This window comes from Hypomesus nipponensis, chromosome 7 (genome assembly GCF_054491055.1).
Source record: "Hypomesus nipponensis isolate SF chromosome 7, ASM5449105v1, whole genome shotgun sequence".
NCBI lineage: Eukaryota > Metazoa > Chordata > Actinopteri > Osmeriformes > Osmeridae > Hypomesus > Hypomesus nipponensis.
This window is the reverse complement of record NC_140367.1, coordinates 1,906,431-1,922,454: the sequence shown is the minus strand read 5'-3', so window position 1 is coordinate 1,922,454 and position 16,024 is coordinate 1,906,431. Positions and strand designations below refer to the sequence as shown.

Sequence of the window (16,024 nt, the reverse complement as noted above, 5' to 3'; positions counted from 1 at the left end):
ATTAAAAGCATCGCTGAATTCAGCCAATTACCATTTGAACAGTGTAATGACAATATACCAGCGTAACAGGAAGAAAGGTAGGACGTGTGTGTGGGCATTGAGGGAAATGTTTCAGTCTCACTTATTCTCACACAGGCAATCAGGAAGAAAAACAAGAGGGTGTGGTTTAGAAGATTTATCAGAGAAGTCAAGAGCAGCACCAATATTGTTACTGAAAGAAAATAGTAGCTGTACACAGGAGAGAGAGAGAAAGAGAGACATGTGGAGTGTTAAAAAAGAAAGTTTCCCAAGTGTGGAGTGCATGGATACAACCGAACGTCCATGGCAGTGGTGTTACCTGGCAGACTGTGGAAGGTGGCATAGGTTTGAGGTACCTGTCTGTTTGGGTCTATGACTCTCTGTCTTTTTTTGACATCTATACACACATTTTCACACAGTAGCCTACTCATGTATTTGATAGCCTGCTGCGTCAACTTAAACGGAGCTTCCATCCTAAATGTCAGGAAGACCAGGTGATATCCCTGACCAGCCGGGATACTGAGAGGCATTACTTGAGAGACTCAAAGGGAGTTCTTAAGATATCCGCTAGCAGAGGATGCACCAAAGTGGATTTCTCAAGTATATAACTACTTTATCAAATATTCTTAAATTTATGAATTCATTTATATTTATTATTAACTTAAATGTCCTTAGCTGTCACACCTCGGCTGTAGTGTTACTAACGGTATTCATTTGATATTGTTTGACGATATCCAGCGATGCTACAAACTGATGTGCCAACAGGAAAGCAAAGACGAATCAAACGATCCTGCAGTACAAACACAAGTCCAGGGTGATCCTTTTCTATTTTATTAAGTCACACCTGTATGATTATAAGTTCGTTGACATTTGACTTTGCATACTTGTTTTGTGAGAAAATGAAAGTGAAACTGACTGTCCATTCTTGGTTAAACGAATCTTATTTTCTGTACAGGTGCAGTTGTTTCACCTCTCCACCAGTGTTCTGGGAAAAGGCAGATCCCACACTTCCTTACCAGGTATGAATAAGAAAAAAGTAGTTCATGAAAGCTACTATTGTAATATTTCAAACACAGCCATAAACAATGTTTTTGATAATTATGTTTTACATTTTAATTGTTTATTCCAGCAATTATTAGACTGTCAAAGAAAAAGTACCAAATTATCAACACAGAAAACAAGACCGTTTAAATGACAAGTTATTGCAAGCCCTTTGTGATTACAATCTGGACCTAAATAGCAATTCACCTGTGTACCAAGTCTAACACTGAAAGCCAATACGTTTTGCAGAAGTGTTTTGTCTTAGGATGTATTGAATTTTTAACTCATCTGTTGTACAATTTCAAATATTGCTGATTGTAACTTTACTTACATCACTATTAAGTTAAAAAAGGCCTATTTGTCTTTAAGGTCTTCCTTCTGAACAAAGACACACCAGAGTATAACACAGTGGCAGACTATGTGGAGAATGACGGGTTGCTGAAGAGACATATTCAATCAATCTGTAGAATTCAGAACTTGGATCTCTGGGAATTCTACTGTAGGTATGTTGTGTTGCATGGTCGTATGTCTATCTACAGAATATGCAGATGACAATATCTTTAAATTAATAATGTCATGAAAAACTACAAAGCAGGCTCACAAATATGTTCGCATTTCAGAATGTGATAACTACATTTAAATATGTTTCTGAAGGAAGAAGATACAATTGGCTCGAATTCAAGGAGCTGCAGAGATAAAGGAAAAAAGATTGTTTCATGGAACCAGTGTCGACAACATACACACAATTTGCACTTACAACTTTGACTGCAGGTTAGCTGGAGCCACTGCCCATGTTTACGGCAAAGGTAAGTCATAATAAATACAGATGATCAATAAACACCTCTCAGGTATTATGGCTGTCTTGTTACATATGAAAAATAGGATACCTGGTTTAACTATGACCTTAAAGAGGAGACCTAACCCATTTAACTAACTTTTATTCCAAAACAATAGAAAGTACACTACCTATCCATTTAAATATACTATAGGCTACCATGATTGAATTTACTTTTTATCCAGGAACATACTTTGCAAAATACGCATCGTATGCTAATAACTACAGCCCATGGAACCGGAAGCCATGGACGGTCTTTGGCGATGCACCCCAAGACTTTTTGTGTGAGCGGACAAAAGTAATTTTCCTAGCTCGAGTTATCGTGGGGAAGATGACTACTGGAGAACAACATTACTCCAAGCCAGATCACGAAAGTGCAACAAACTACCATGAAAGCTGTGTAGACGACATTAAAAATCCCCAAATCTTTGTTATCTTTGACTCCAATCAGATATACCCAGAGTACTTGATTCAGTACTACTAGTAGCCTAGTAATACTTGACTTGGGTGCGGCATAAGAGAAATTAGACGTCTTCATTCATATTTGTTGCTCAGAATCCGAAAACTGAAAAACTCAAATTTAATTTAATACAATTGTCCAGCAGAGGCCCCTATCAACCTGCAGAAGAAAGATGGATGGCAACTTCACAAAAACCAACCTGCAGGCATGTTCTCAAGAATCCTCTAATATTTTTACAACCTGAAACAAATCAGACTCTCTCTACCACCCGTACAGATTTGGAGAAACGGACTATTTTGAGTTGGCTGACTATTGACTGCAGCCTTTTGTGTTTCACGGTCCATCAGATTTGTCAACCTGTAAACAAAATTGATTATTTCTTGAAGATTTTATATGCAATATCCTACTCCATTGGGATCTTGCTTTTATACAAGTGCTATTAGTTATTATAAAAATATTTTTTTATTTTTATACATAATTTATTTGACTACAAAACAGTTCCACAACTCCACTGAACTGTTGCCAAGCAACGCACTTTTTCCATTGTAAAAGCGACAAGTCATGTTGGCTTCTTGAATAGATAACAGTTGTTAATGTAAGCAGCGTGATACGCGTACAGTTAAGCTAGAGCTAACTCTTATTGCAAAATATCAGCACTCATGGAATATGTCCATTGAAATCATCTTTTCGTAGGCTAAGTTCGGAACTAGCCTAACCGTATCAAGCATGAACTTGAACATAGGCTGTAGCAAAGAGTATAGAAGTTATTTGGCAGTTGTAGCCTAGAGAACCCTGAATATTGTCCTGAATACTATTAGCTCCGTTGTACCTGCTCACACCCTATGGCTCACACAGTTGCCCAGCAGAGAGAGGAAGTCTTTCATCTGTTCAGGCATCTAACTTCCTTCCCTAGTTTACGTTCGCCGCTTGGACGCTGCTGTCGCAGGTGTCGCTCCCGCTGTCAGAACTCACGGCTGGCGGATATGAAACACCAAAATACAGATGGCGCCATTATGTGTGGGAAACGTTCATTTTGTTAATAAATGCATGTTATGGATTTGTATTTATTTATTAGGCCTATCTATAGAGACTGAATGACAGAGTCATGTTGTAGATACCTACTGGAGCAAACATTATAAAAGATGGTTCTTTCACTAGATGGTGAAGGAATAAATATAAATGTAGGCCCTACATGTAGGCTATTTATACTTTACCCTCGCCTAATAAAAACTGAAAGAGTATTTGTGTGTATTTGTTGGGTGGGTCGTGTTTTAAATACATCTTACACATAGTCTCAGTGTTCGTATTTATGTTTGGTATTTTGACTTAAAGGCCTATAGCCTACTTAAGGAAGTAAGTAAGTACTTAAGGCCGACTATAGGTCTACTGTGATACTGGCGTATCAAAGTAACGAATATATCCAATGGCAAAACTGTAGCCTAACCCTCGGCTATGTTCCATGTTATTGCCACAGAACGCTTTTAAACAGCTTTTTGAATTATTATATCCTTTATCCTTTTGAACCATCAATCTGAATCTTGGAAGTAGTTCTACCCACATTAGTATTCCTCAGGGTAGTGAAAATACTGAATCAGCTACATTGTTAACCTCAATTGAAGTAGGCCTAATGAGTAGGCCTAATGTGCTATGTATGAAATTGCTAAAAACTGCATCATTAAGAAATTTAAACGAGTGCTTTGAGAACTATTTAACGCTTACCGCAGTCAAATCCTATCTTATGCACCAGGTTTGAAACTATAAGCACTAAGCTGCAACCCTCATACTCTACCTAGTGCATCCTGTGTTTTCTGATTCCAGCTGTGCGTGGGTGTGACAGACACTGCAGGATTTTTCAAACCCTGTTAGATATTTACCGCCTGCAGAGCTCAAAGTCAGAAGTTTTCTTTGATCTCGTTGAGATCAGTCGGTGGAGCCCTATTGATGATTTGGGCATGCCAAAAAATATAAAGTCAAGGTCGACAGTCAGAAAGCATCAAATTAACTATCAGAGTTTGCGTGTGTGTGTGTGTGTGTCCATTATCTCTTATTAAAGCCCAAATTGTACTTTGGTCGCAGACACTTTTGAAAAGGTCGCCGACAGAAACAACGTCACGGTCGACACTTTTAACCGTCGCTTGGAAGTGTCGCCTACCAGGAGAAATTTCTACTGGCGCTGATTTCGTCACATAGTGAACATTTATTAGTTAAGCAAGTTACAATTTAAACAACATGAATCTCTAAGTGCAAGTGTAGGCCTACCTGTAAAAAAGCAGCAGCAGTAAAAAATAAAATAAGATGAACAAACATAGAATATTTTGCAGCGAATACAATAGTTTAAATCAATTGCCACTAACCAACCAGAGCAACAAGAGTAATTGTGATCCTTGAGGAAACTAGCATTGGGTTCAACTTGCACTGTTCTGTTTGAAAGATAAGATTTCCATGGAAACGACCATTTAGTGAAGAGATGCAAGAATGTTGTGTTCCCCTTCCTTGTCAGAAAACACGCATTGGTTTGAGAACGTGTTTATTTACCAAAATCTCATTCTTTTTCACACAACACAAGAAATAACCTACATATTCGTCATAATTTAACAAAAACATCTGTTAGGCCTATATCTCTGTTTCTCTTGTCATTGCTACAAAAAGAAAGCTGTTCACAATAACAATCACCTGATTTCCCTGAGCAGAGGAGGAAATAACCATGGCCTTGTGACACTATGTTGGTTCTAGGTCTGTCTGTCTGTCTGTCCGTCTGTCTGTCTGTCTATAGGCCCTAAGACAATGTTTCTGAAATAAACCCTTCAATCCTGCCTGTTAAATTTGTGTTAGAATGTGAAGAGTTAAATGAAATAAAACCATTTTGTCACCCTATCATAATTTTGCTGCATCTGTTGTTGGGAGAAAAATGCTATGCAGCTCTGTGATTGGTGTAATTCCAGAGAACGTCTAATATGGCCCGTAGACGGGCTCTGGTAATTCAATCAGAGACTAATTTCCATTGACAGTACAAATTGACCAATCATACCTTCCTTCTAAATGGGTGGGCTTTGTTAGCGCCAACTTAAGTTCCGCCCGCTGTGGGGAACGCGAACACTAGCTAATAAACTAGCTAACTTCGGCGAAGTCTTCGCTTTTTCGTTCACTTCACAATGGAAGCCGCGAGTAACGTTCCTGCTATTGGGCAGGCCCAACTGTCAAACCTGGCCTTAATTTCCATCCAGAAGGAATTACTGATTACCTTTTAAGCAAAGGATCAGTTGCATGACCCAGCCATCAACCAATTCATCCAAAAGGACAGGAGAATGGACTTTGTTTTAAAGTAACGATCATTAAAGGAAGGCCATGTTATTTAAAAACGTTTCGGCCGCCGTGCCAACTGATTTGTAGCCCTAGCCTAGCCTATATGTTCTAGTGTTGTGCAGAATGACCGGTCAATCTGTAGGCTAAATGTACCAACCCAACGTCATTATGTACAATTACCGTAAAGAGTGCAGCCAGGGCTGGCTCAAACAGTGCTTAATGACCAACACAATTTCATGTAGGCCTAATGGTGTGGGCGCGCTGTATCATGTTTTTCCGACGAGTAATTGGGGTCAGAGGGCCAAGGTTTAAGAGTCACGGTTCACCACTTAGTCACTGACTGAATGAGGGATTGAGTAAGTGAAGAAGAAAAGAGAGAGAGAGAAAGGGGGTAGGGAAGGACAAGTGTATGGAAAAGCTGCTTATGTCTGTAGTCACCATCATAACATGAGTCTGTAGTCAGCATCATAACATGAGTCTGTAGTCACCATCATAACATGAGTCTGTAGTCACCATCATAACATGAGTCTGTAGTCACCATCATAACATGAGTCTGTCGTCACCATCATAACATGAGTCTGTAGTCACCATCATAACATGAGTCTGTAGTCACCATCATAACATGAGTCTGTAGTCACCATCATTACATGAGTCTGTAGTCACCATCATAACATGAGTCTGTAGTCACCATCATAACATGAGTCTGTAGTCACCATCATAACATGAGTCTGTCGTCACCATCATAACATGAGTCTGTAGTCACCATCATAACATGAGTCTGTAGTCACCATCATAACATGACTCTGTAGTCACCATCATAACATGAGTCTGTAGTCACCATCATAACATGAGTCTGTAGTCACCATCATAACATGAGTCTGTCGTCACCATCATAACATGAGTCTGTAGTCACCATCATAACATGAGTCTGTAGTCACCCTCATAACATGAGTCTGTAGTCACCATCATAACATGAGTCTGTAGTCACCATCATAACATGAGTCTGTAGTCACCATCATAACATGACACAGTGTGGGTTTCACAAGCAACACAGTTCAATAAGTTAAAAATGATCTGATCACACACAATGTAATAAAATATTTTCATCATACAACATTTAATAACCTGTCAGCTTGATAAGACGCACAACTCAAAACGTAGGCACGCTACAAGCCTTCTAATGGCTGAATACATTTACTGTATGAACCTTGTATCAGCTTGGGTTTAGGACCGTTCCAATTTCTCTTCAAATATGGTATTCGTTCACGGTTTACATATGCTGGACTCAAATGTGTGGCAAAAAAATAAATAATCCAAAACTCTGACCAGGTAAGAAAGCACAAAAGATTTAGATGAGACCACGTAATTTTCAGATTATTTTCAGACATCTGGGGTTCAGTCCTCAACATCTCTTAAGTAAAATAATGAAAACATGTTTTAGGTATCAAAATTAGACTCACCCCTCCCACCAAATATCAGATTTTCTCACATTTACATCAGATTTTTTTTTCTTCATGTAATTCAGGGCCATTGCTCTGTATCTTGACTCACTGTTCTTGACCTTACAAACGTAACCTTTTATAAAGATCCATAGCTTGTCTCTCTTTGCAAGTTTGTGACCTACCACTCCCCACTGCAGATTAGGGTCTCAGTCCCACTCCTACATGCAATAACAGCTTGTCCCTTGCTTCTCTCTTCAGTTGCCATCAGCAACGACTACTTTGTCACTCAACCCATCATCGTTCACCTCATCAGCCAAAGCCTTTCACCCTGTATTCGTGCATTACGTTCTCCAAGCTTCCCTAACTACCATCCAGCAGAGACTGCTGTTCTCTTTCTCTCTTTCCGTCTCAGTCTGGCTGGCGTATAACTTTCCTGACCAGCCTCGGGCCTCGTGGTTTACCCTCCAGAGGGCCCCAGCCTCTCTCACGGGGCCCCCCGCTCCTCTCAGAGAGGGGACACAGATGTGTTTGGTCTGGTTCTCCTGCCTCTGTGCTAGGCCCCGGTCAAGACCCCTGCAGGGTGCGGAGGCCCTGCTTCCCCATGATGTTCCACAGCTTGCGGAGGTTGGACTGGGTGATGGCGTCGTCGGGCTTGAGCCGCAGCGCACGCAGGTAGTTGGCCTCGGCTTCCGGAAGTTTCCCGTTGAGGTGGAGGATGGCGCCCAGGTTCATCAGGGCCGCCGGGTACTGAGGGAGGAGAAGAGGGAGGAGAGGAGGGGAGGGAGGAGAGGAGAGGAGAAGAGGGAGGAGAGGAGAGGAGAAGAGGAGGGAGGAGAAGAGAAGAGAGGGAGGAGAGGAGGGAGGAGAGGAGAGAGGAGAAGAGGGAGGAGAGGAGGGAGGAGAAGAGGGAGGAGGGTAGGGAGGAGAGGAGAGGAGGAGAAGAGAAGAGAGGGAGGAGAGGAGGGAGGAGGGGAGGGAGGAGAAGAGGGAGGAGAGGATAGGAGAAGAGGGAGGAAAGGAGGGAGGAGAGGAGGGAGGAGGGGAGGGAGGAGAGCAGGTAAAGGTATGTAAAAGAAGGAAGGAGAAGGGAGAAGAAAATGACAAAAAGAGGAAGGATGAAGGTGAAAAGTAAAGAAATTGAGAGAGAAATTATAATCTGATTGACAATAGTAGAGTTTAGCGATTACAAAACTGTAGCTGGAAGGAAAGTACAGTAATGACTGATTATCACCTGAATGGTCGTCATATCGTCTGATGATATTATGTTAAACGAGCACAGTCATCTTGATGTGACAGTAAAGCAATATCAACCTCGGTATTATCTTTGGACATGTGCTGTAATCATTCCAAAATGTCAGGGTAGCCAACACTGCAGTAAATGTGAGTGGGTAATATGAGAAATATGTGAAATGAGAAGTGCTAGAGGAGGAATGTAAGGATGAGTAAATCTAAGCTGCAGAAAACATTCCTGCATTCTGAAAATTCCTGAAAATCTGCTCACTTTCTCAATAAGACCTGTATTGAATGCAGATTCTGCTATGTGAGTTCATTTCAGGAAGTCCTTGTCGTCTTTTTTGCCATGGATGAAGCAAAGGCCTTTTAAAAATTCCCCTTAAATTGAGCAGGGCATTAAACAGGCATGAATGCTAAGCCCTTTTGACCTTGCAGTAGCGGTGGTGTTCACATTATAGGAACCAGGCCTGCTGCCCAGAAGTGGCCACCGATGACACACCTGCTGTGTTAGAGTGAGAGAGGGGTTTAATATAGTATGGTACAATATAAAGATGTGTTAATACCCCAGTTAAATTACAAATACATTTTAAATGAATCTTTACACCTAAGTTCCAGGTTCTCAGCTGGGAGTTTAACGAGACTATCCCTCTATGCCTTCAAACCTTCTCATATTTTTCTCCTTCCGAAAAACACTAAATTAAACCAACAGGATCAAGGCAACCATGTCCTTCAGCTGCTAGTGTGGTCCTGACCTACAGTTCCCTGCACATCTGACTAGGCCTGTGCGCCTGTGTGTGTGTGCGTGTGTGTGTGTGCGTGTGTGTGTGCCTCTGACCGCATGTGTACATACGTGAGTGAGTCCGTATGACAACGTGTTTCTATGGGAAACCGTGTGTTCATATCAGCCAGAGGACCCATGTCCCAGTGTCTTCATGGTTGTGATTTAATCAAATCTCCACTTTTGAAGTAGCCAAGTGAAACCACCTGGCTGTAGGGGGGAGTATTGACTGCAGGAATCTCCCCCTCGTACCTCCTGAGCCCCTAGTGTGCCATGGAAAACCCTAACCCCAACCCCAAATCCCATCCTCACCTCCTGCCTCCACAACCCCAGACTGCACCCTTTCACATGCCTGGGAACTACACTGTAGGCTATGGGGTTTGGGTCATATACGAGAGCCAGTGTTGAACTAAACACACACACACACACCGTTCAGACTACAGGGCTTAGGTTTGCCCCTTTTTCTTTATTAAGACTCAACCGTGGATTGGTGTGGATCCCCCTAGCTTAATCTAAAATGACATCAATTCAAAACAAGCAATTCCTTCATTTGTTGGTAAGTCCGTGCCTTGGTTGCTAATGCTAATAGAGGGACAAATAGCGGACGGCTAAGCGGCTACAGTTACCAGACTAGAAAGACGAGGGTCCTTTGTCGCTGTAAACAGAACATCGCAGGGAGAGGGACAGGAGACGCCCTAGACTCAATCGCTGCAAGGACCTGGAATCGTCTCTGTTTATGTATGTACACAGGACTGGAGCCAGCAACCTCGCCAGCGATTTTTCCATCTTTCTAAGTTTGAGACTGACAGTGATGAATGTTGTTGGGCGGGGGAGTGGAGGGGGGGGGGGGGCTAACCCCTTCAGGGCAATGCTAGCTTCTGAACTCGCCTACAGTTTTGCCGATTGGATTGATTTCCACAGCGGAAATCAAGTCCACAAGTCCACAGTAGAATCGTTTCCATAAAAATTCCAGTTGACCTAGCAATTGGATTGTGCGAGTATGTTTTGTGAACAGACTCGTAATGATAAAGATATTTCAACCAAAATATAATACTTTTTTGTCTATAATCCTCAACTGAGAATATTTTCTTTACACAAAATCGTCTTTGAAAGCATGTCCGGCCTACGTAACATTATGACATGAATCCTTACGGGATTCATTGATATCTGAGGACGTGGCATTTGCTAATCAGCTAATCAACAATTACTGAGCTGATTCCTCAAGGTTTGGAAGTGTCTTCATTAGAAGCTTGGCCTTTGAGTAAAATACACTGAAAAATAATTACTGCACTCTGATGTGAGAAGTACCTTGGAAGGCCACATATGGAGATATATATATATATATATATATATAAATATATTTATATATTAATATAATATATATGAAACTCCACGTGAAGATTCAAATCAAATGCCCAGAATCTTCTCGAAACTGCCACAGAGAAATCTCAATAAATGGCTTCTGACCAGTCAAAAACCCCCACTACTCTTGTCTAAGATCTGTAGGGTCTGTCTGAATCTAAATTACATCAACTCCACACTCCTTCTGCCTCTGAAATGACTGATAATGTGCAGACTGGAGAGCTCCCGAACTTTAGACCACAAAGGTCGCAAGGCCGCATGTCCTGTTTGGCTCAATACGGTGCTGTAAAGCTCTGGTGATATTTCACAGCAAAATATCATATCAAGTTACTCTGGGTGTGTAATAGTAGGTGTGTGTGTGTGTGTGTGTGTCGGAGACTCACGTCTGGTCGAAGGCTTGCCGCATGATCATAGTGCTTCTCTGCAGCTTCGTTCAAACTGGCCTGTCTAAAGAGGAGACACACACACACACACACAAAGATCAACATCAACCTGTTCACAAACATTGAGGACAGCTGGGCCTTCCAGCTGGTACAGAACCACAGTGATTCTCACAATGCTTCCAAGTGAAAGCCTTACAGAACAGCCAATTAGATATTTTCCATTTGTTGTGCATGTCTGAAGTGTACCGCTGTACTTGGATGCTTCCAGGCTGTCCCTCCCTCCCTCCCTCCCTCCCTCCCTCCCTCCCTCCCTCCCTCCCTCCCTCCCTCCCTCCCTCCCTCCCTCCCTCCCTCCCTCCCTCCCTCCCTCCCTCCCTCCCTCCCTCCCTCCCTCCCTCCCTCCCTCCCTCCCTCCCTCCCTCCCTCCCTCCCTCCCTCCCTCCCTCCCTGATTCTATGACCTCTGTAGCGTTATAATTAGGGTGTTCATAACTCCGCACCCTGGGGCACACTAAAGATGATAGTATTCACACTTGGTATGCTAACACTAATTAGATCACAAGGATAATTAGATCAACACACAGGCATACATATTCATAACGGTATGACTTAGTAAGTCTGATATAGTAAGTCTCTGTTGACTCGGTTTTAAAAGTAAAAGTGCTGTTACCATGGTAAACCAGTCCGGAGGTCAACATTGAATATTTCCAATCCAACATGTTCTGCCTTGTTTGTTTAAGATGCTGGTTAGTTTATGGTGTTCATATTTTATAATCCACTGAGCAAAATAACACTGTCAGAAGAGATATACTGACCAGAATGAGAGATTATTCACTCTGAGCATTTGGAGAAGTTGTGTGAACTTGTGACAATCTCATAAAATCATTTCTCAACTAAATAACAGGCTAAAATAACATGATGTCAGTGCATGTGCCTGGCTTTCATCTACCCAGCGACGGGGGTGTGAGAGAACAGCAGTTGTAGGTGTAGGATTAGAGGAGAGGGTGTGCCACCATGAGCAGCTTCTGGAAACTGAATCTCAGTGGCGAGAATAAGGCTTGAGAGATTTGTCTCTCACTTTCTATCTTCCTCACCCAGCCAGCACTGCTCTGGTTGGGCAATTTAGTTCCTGACTCACAAATCCTGTATAGCGCCGTCTCTTTCAGATGAAGCCTGCTGGAGCTTAATGAGTTTTCCAGATATGTAGAGCAAAAAAGAATTAGGAGATGTCCCGTTCAATATTTCCTCTTGCGGCAGCCTCGGAAAAGACGGTTTTGCAGGAGCAGTCCTGTAACTCTTAAAGCGTATGTGCTATGTGGAAGCACACTCACAGAGCCCAGAGCAGACTTCTGGGTTTCTTTACAAGCCTTGGACGAGAATGTCTCTGCGATGAATCAAAACCGTGCCGCTGTTTACGTGTTATACTAGACCCTCTGTGGGATTAGCCAATGGGAATTATTCAAATTAGACCGTTTCTTCACAAAAACCTATTTTCACACTGGAATCACAAAAGATATTTCAAATAACCTTTTCCAGAAGAGTTGTTTTAGTTTTTTTGGCCTCAATGAAATATTCAACGAGAAGCGAATAATAAAATACCATACAAGCAGATTCCCTCACAGAAAATATAATTGTGATGTACTGTGTGATATGACGAGGTTAGGAAAACATCATGTTTCGTTTAGTAATAACTGAGGGTAGATGTTCAGTCTGAGGTCATCAGGTCAAACCTGTACCTGAGCATGTGAGCCGCACTGAAGACAACGTCAAACTCTGAGCTGTCCAGCTCCGCAGCTCTCTCAGCCATCTCTGCAGCCTCCTGCACGCGACCCTGCTCCAGCAGAAACTGACCTGGGGGGAGAGGGGAGGGAGTCAGATGGCTGAGCGGTGAGGGCGTCGGGCTAGTAATCAGAAGGTTGCCGGATCGATTCCCCGCCGTGCCAAAATGACGTTGTGTCCTTGGGCAAGGCACTTTGCCCTACGCCCTATTCCCCCTCGGGGGGGAAATTCCCTGTACTTACTGTAAGTCGCTTTGGATAAGAGCGTCTGCTAAATGTAGGGAGGGGTGAGAGGGAGGTAGGAAGGGGGGTGACAGGGAGGTAGGAAGGGGGGAGAGAGAGAGAGGGAGGAAGAGAGACAGAGAGATTAAATAGGAGGGCAAAGATGAAGATAGAAAAATGAGCGTGGGGGAAAGAGAGAAGACAGTCCTGGAATGTTGCAAAGGGAAGAGAGGAAGGAAGAGAGAGACGAGGAATCTGAGAAGGAAGAGAGGAAAAAGAAGATACATATTATGAGACCGGAGGGATAAGAGGGAGAGGGGGGACAGTGGGGAGAATAGCGTGTGAGGGTTTCTGTCATGCTCGCTGGTTTGTGAAAACACAGGCGAGTCGAAGGTGTTTCATGTGTTCCTCTGGGAGCCTGACCACCTGGCTCTCTCTCTCCTGGTGTCTGCTCTGCAGCCCTAAATTAGGATGGTTTGCTCTGCCAGGTGTGTGTGTGTGTACTCTATCCTATCAATCTTAACGTCTATATCTCAAGTTTAGTCTTTTATTTTTGAATTCAGATCATTCTGTGTCAGCTGACAGTGTGCTGTTTGTCAAACATCTGCAGACACACGCTGGAGTCAACTAGGAGTGGTCAGGACGGGGTCACATGACGTGTGACACCAGCGTGCTCCCTGCATCTTAACATGCGTGTCAGAACAATGGCAGGATAGGGGAGGCTTGTCCGAGTTATCTGACCTCCCCCGTGAGCTTTGCCCCCCCCCCCCATGTTCCCCACGTCCACATGTGTTCACTGAGGTCATATTTTCACTTACAGGAAAAAAGAAAGAGAAAGAGATAGACAGACAGAGACTGAGAGAGAGAGAGAGAGAGAGAGAGAGAGAGAGAGAGAGAGGAGAGAGAGAGAGAGAGAGAGAGAGAGAGAGAGAGAGAGAGAGAGAGAGAGGGAGAGGGAGAGAGAGAGACGAACGGGAAACAACCCGATCCAAAGACAGCAACAGATCCTTACCAGAACCTCTATGAACCCCAGACCTATATCTACAGGGGAAGCAGCAGGGTAGTGCAGGGAGCCGGAGGGAGAGAGAATGACACAGTATACAATGGCTCTTTCAGTCCAACAGGACACATTTCATTTCCTCTGAATATCTTAAGAGATAGTGACCGCAGATGCAGTGCGGCAGGTTCCCAAGCAGGCGACGGGAACGGCAGCTCGACCGAAGCGAGGCTGAGCCCTCGTCTCGCCTCTCCCTCCGCGGAGACACAGAGACATCGTTAGCAGTTTAGCCCAGTCCTGTTTTCATTAGCGATACAAACCGAGCATGCCCAGATAAGAGCGAGCAAAGCGAGGCTGCGGCCCCATGCAAGCATAGCACTCCCACACACTTTAGCCCTCACCAACGCTGCTTGGATCGCATTCAACCTGCTCTGGCGGTTGATAATTGGAGCTACAGTAAGTCAAGGTGCAATCTATTCTCCTAATGAGCACTTTGCACAGGACACAGTGGGAAGAGAAGCCTGTGGATGCTGTTAGTTTGGTTATGAGCGGCACAAACTGCTTGCACGGTATGAGTGTTCAAACTGAAGCTGTATTCACGTGTGAAGACGGTTGTTGACGGTTGTGTTCAGTGTGAACACGGCTGTATTCTCACCGTAATGCATGTAGCAGTTTCCCTTGGTGGGATCCAGTTGGATGGCCTTCTGGTAATACGCCTCTGCTTCAGACTGCAGTCCCTGGGAGAAGAGGGACACCATTGATTTTAACCTCATTTAAAATGTTAATTCAGTCAAAAATGCTTCTTCAACAGACTTGTGGTTTTGTACAAAGTATTTGTATTTCTTTTACTGTATTTCAATTACAAAACTTTTTTTCCGTGCAAAATATAGAAGGGTTGGAACACAGAATATGCTGAATAACCAAACTCTCTCCCTAATAAATTGGGTTTATTTGAACATTTCAGTGTAAAACGCAAACACCAAATACCCTGTGACTATTTGAGGAACATTGTCTTCAATGTGCCAAGATCCAGATTTCACACAATCTCCTTAGACGAGGGGCAGCAACTCCAGTCTCTGGAGCCTACCTGCCTCTGCATCTGTTCCGTGTTATTTTAATACCGTGTCATGCATGAGCAGAGACGTGGTAGCAGGGCCGAGCTGTAAACCAGGAAACTCAATCCATAAAGAGCACACTTGCAGCCTTCTTTTCTCAGCTTGAAACAAAGACCTTAAAGTGTGTGTGTGTGTGTGTGTGTGTGTGTGTGTGTGTGTGGGGGGGGGGGGGGTGGGTGCAAGACAAAAAAAAGAGAGAGAGAGAGAGTTTCACAATAGCTAATGCGACAAACTGAAAACAGTATAGCCCTGTTTGTATTTTTCCTCCACGTTTTTTCACACCTCACCACTGATTGCTACCACATTGCCAATGGATTTGCCATTCGTCATGAAACGAGTCGACTGGGCATATTAGGTTTGGTTCATTTGCTATTTCACATGCCCACATTCGCATTAAATCAGAGAAAGAGAAAATGTTGCAATGTGACTCTTTTACCATTTGCTTTGGCTCCTTTTTGTCTCATAAAATTTAGCTCTTTTCCCCCAAACCACAGTTTCTAAAGTGGCTCGTTTCTGCGGTCCACAGTGTTGGGTGGGAGAGAGGTGGAAGGCTAAATACAGTCACACAAAAAAGTTCAGCCAGAATAAAGTTCCTCAGACTCTCTAGCTATTGCAGCTATTGCAGCGTACAATCTGCAGTCAGCAGGAGGTAGCGAGCCAGTATTAGCATTAGCGGTTAGCGTTAGCAGCAGTTCAGTCTGTATCCAGCTGCTTAGTGGAGTTGAAGCTCATAAATCACATCAGCTCTGGCCGACCGCTACGCTCCCTCGCTGCACTCCACTCATACCCAGACAGCAGGCCACTGGCAGAGAGCAGAGCCTGTGAGTATTTTGCATAACTTCTCTGCAATTTGTAAAAGTCTTAATCCCTGACAGCAGGACACCGATGATGTTCAGTGTTCCCAGGGTTGTCATGGGAACGGGGAACTGGAAATTCCTTGGATTTTCGATCCCAGTAGTCTGAAAAGTGTGTGTGCGTCGGTTGAAGTAACCTTTGAAACACGGTTAACGAGGGCCGGTGTCTCTTTTCTGTAGCAAAGCTCTCATTAGCACTGACAA

The 16,024-nt window shown here is 43.4% G+C and overlaps 2 protein-coding genes across 2 annotated transcripts in view; one reads left to right on the top strand and one right to left on the bottom strand.

The window, feature by feature from the left end:
* Positions 1-129: 129 nt before the first annotated feature.
* On the top strand, positions 130-3,587 carry LOC146276304 (protein mono-ADP-ribosyltransferase PARP11-like). The gene is made up of 7 exons (XM_084701551.1): positions 130-370; positions 504-618; positions 757-832; positions 974-1,037; positions 1,429-1,562; positions 1,714-1,865; positions 2,080-3,587. Exons 1-7 carry the CDS (start codon positions 260-262, stop codon positions 2,376-2,378), a joined length of 951 nt encoding a protein of 316 aa, XP_084557677.1. The 5' UTR covers positions 130-259; the 3' UTR covers positions 2,379-3,587.
* Positions 3,588-4,868: 1,281 nt separating this feature from the next.
* The window catches only part of tmtc2a (transmembrane O-mannosyltransferase targeting cadherins 2a), a 50,866-nt gene continuing 39,710 nt past the window's right edge, over positions 4,869-16,024 (bottom strand). The window contains exons 9-12 of the mRNA XM_084701543.1: positions 14,507-14,588; positions 12,591-12,705; positions 10,856-10,919; positions 4,869-7,846 (exon numbers count right to left, since the gene is read on the bottom strand). Coding sequence (XP_084557669.1) covers positions 7,664-7,846; positions 10,856-10,919; positions 12,591-12,705; positions 14,507-14,588 — 444 coding nt within the window. The 3' untranslated portion in view covers positions 4,869-7,663. The remainder of the gene's footprint in view (positions 7,847-10,855; positions 10,920-12,590; positions 12,706-14,506; positions 14,589-16,024) is intronic.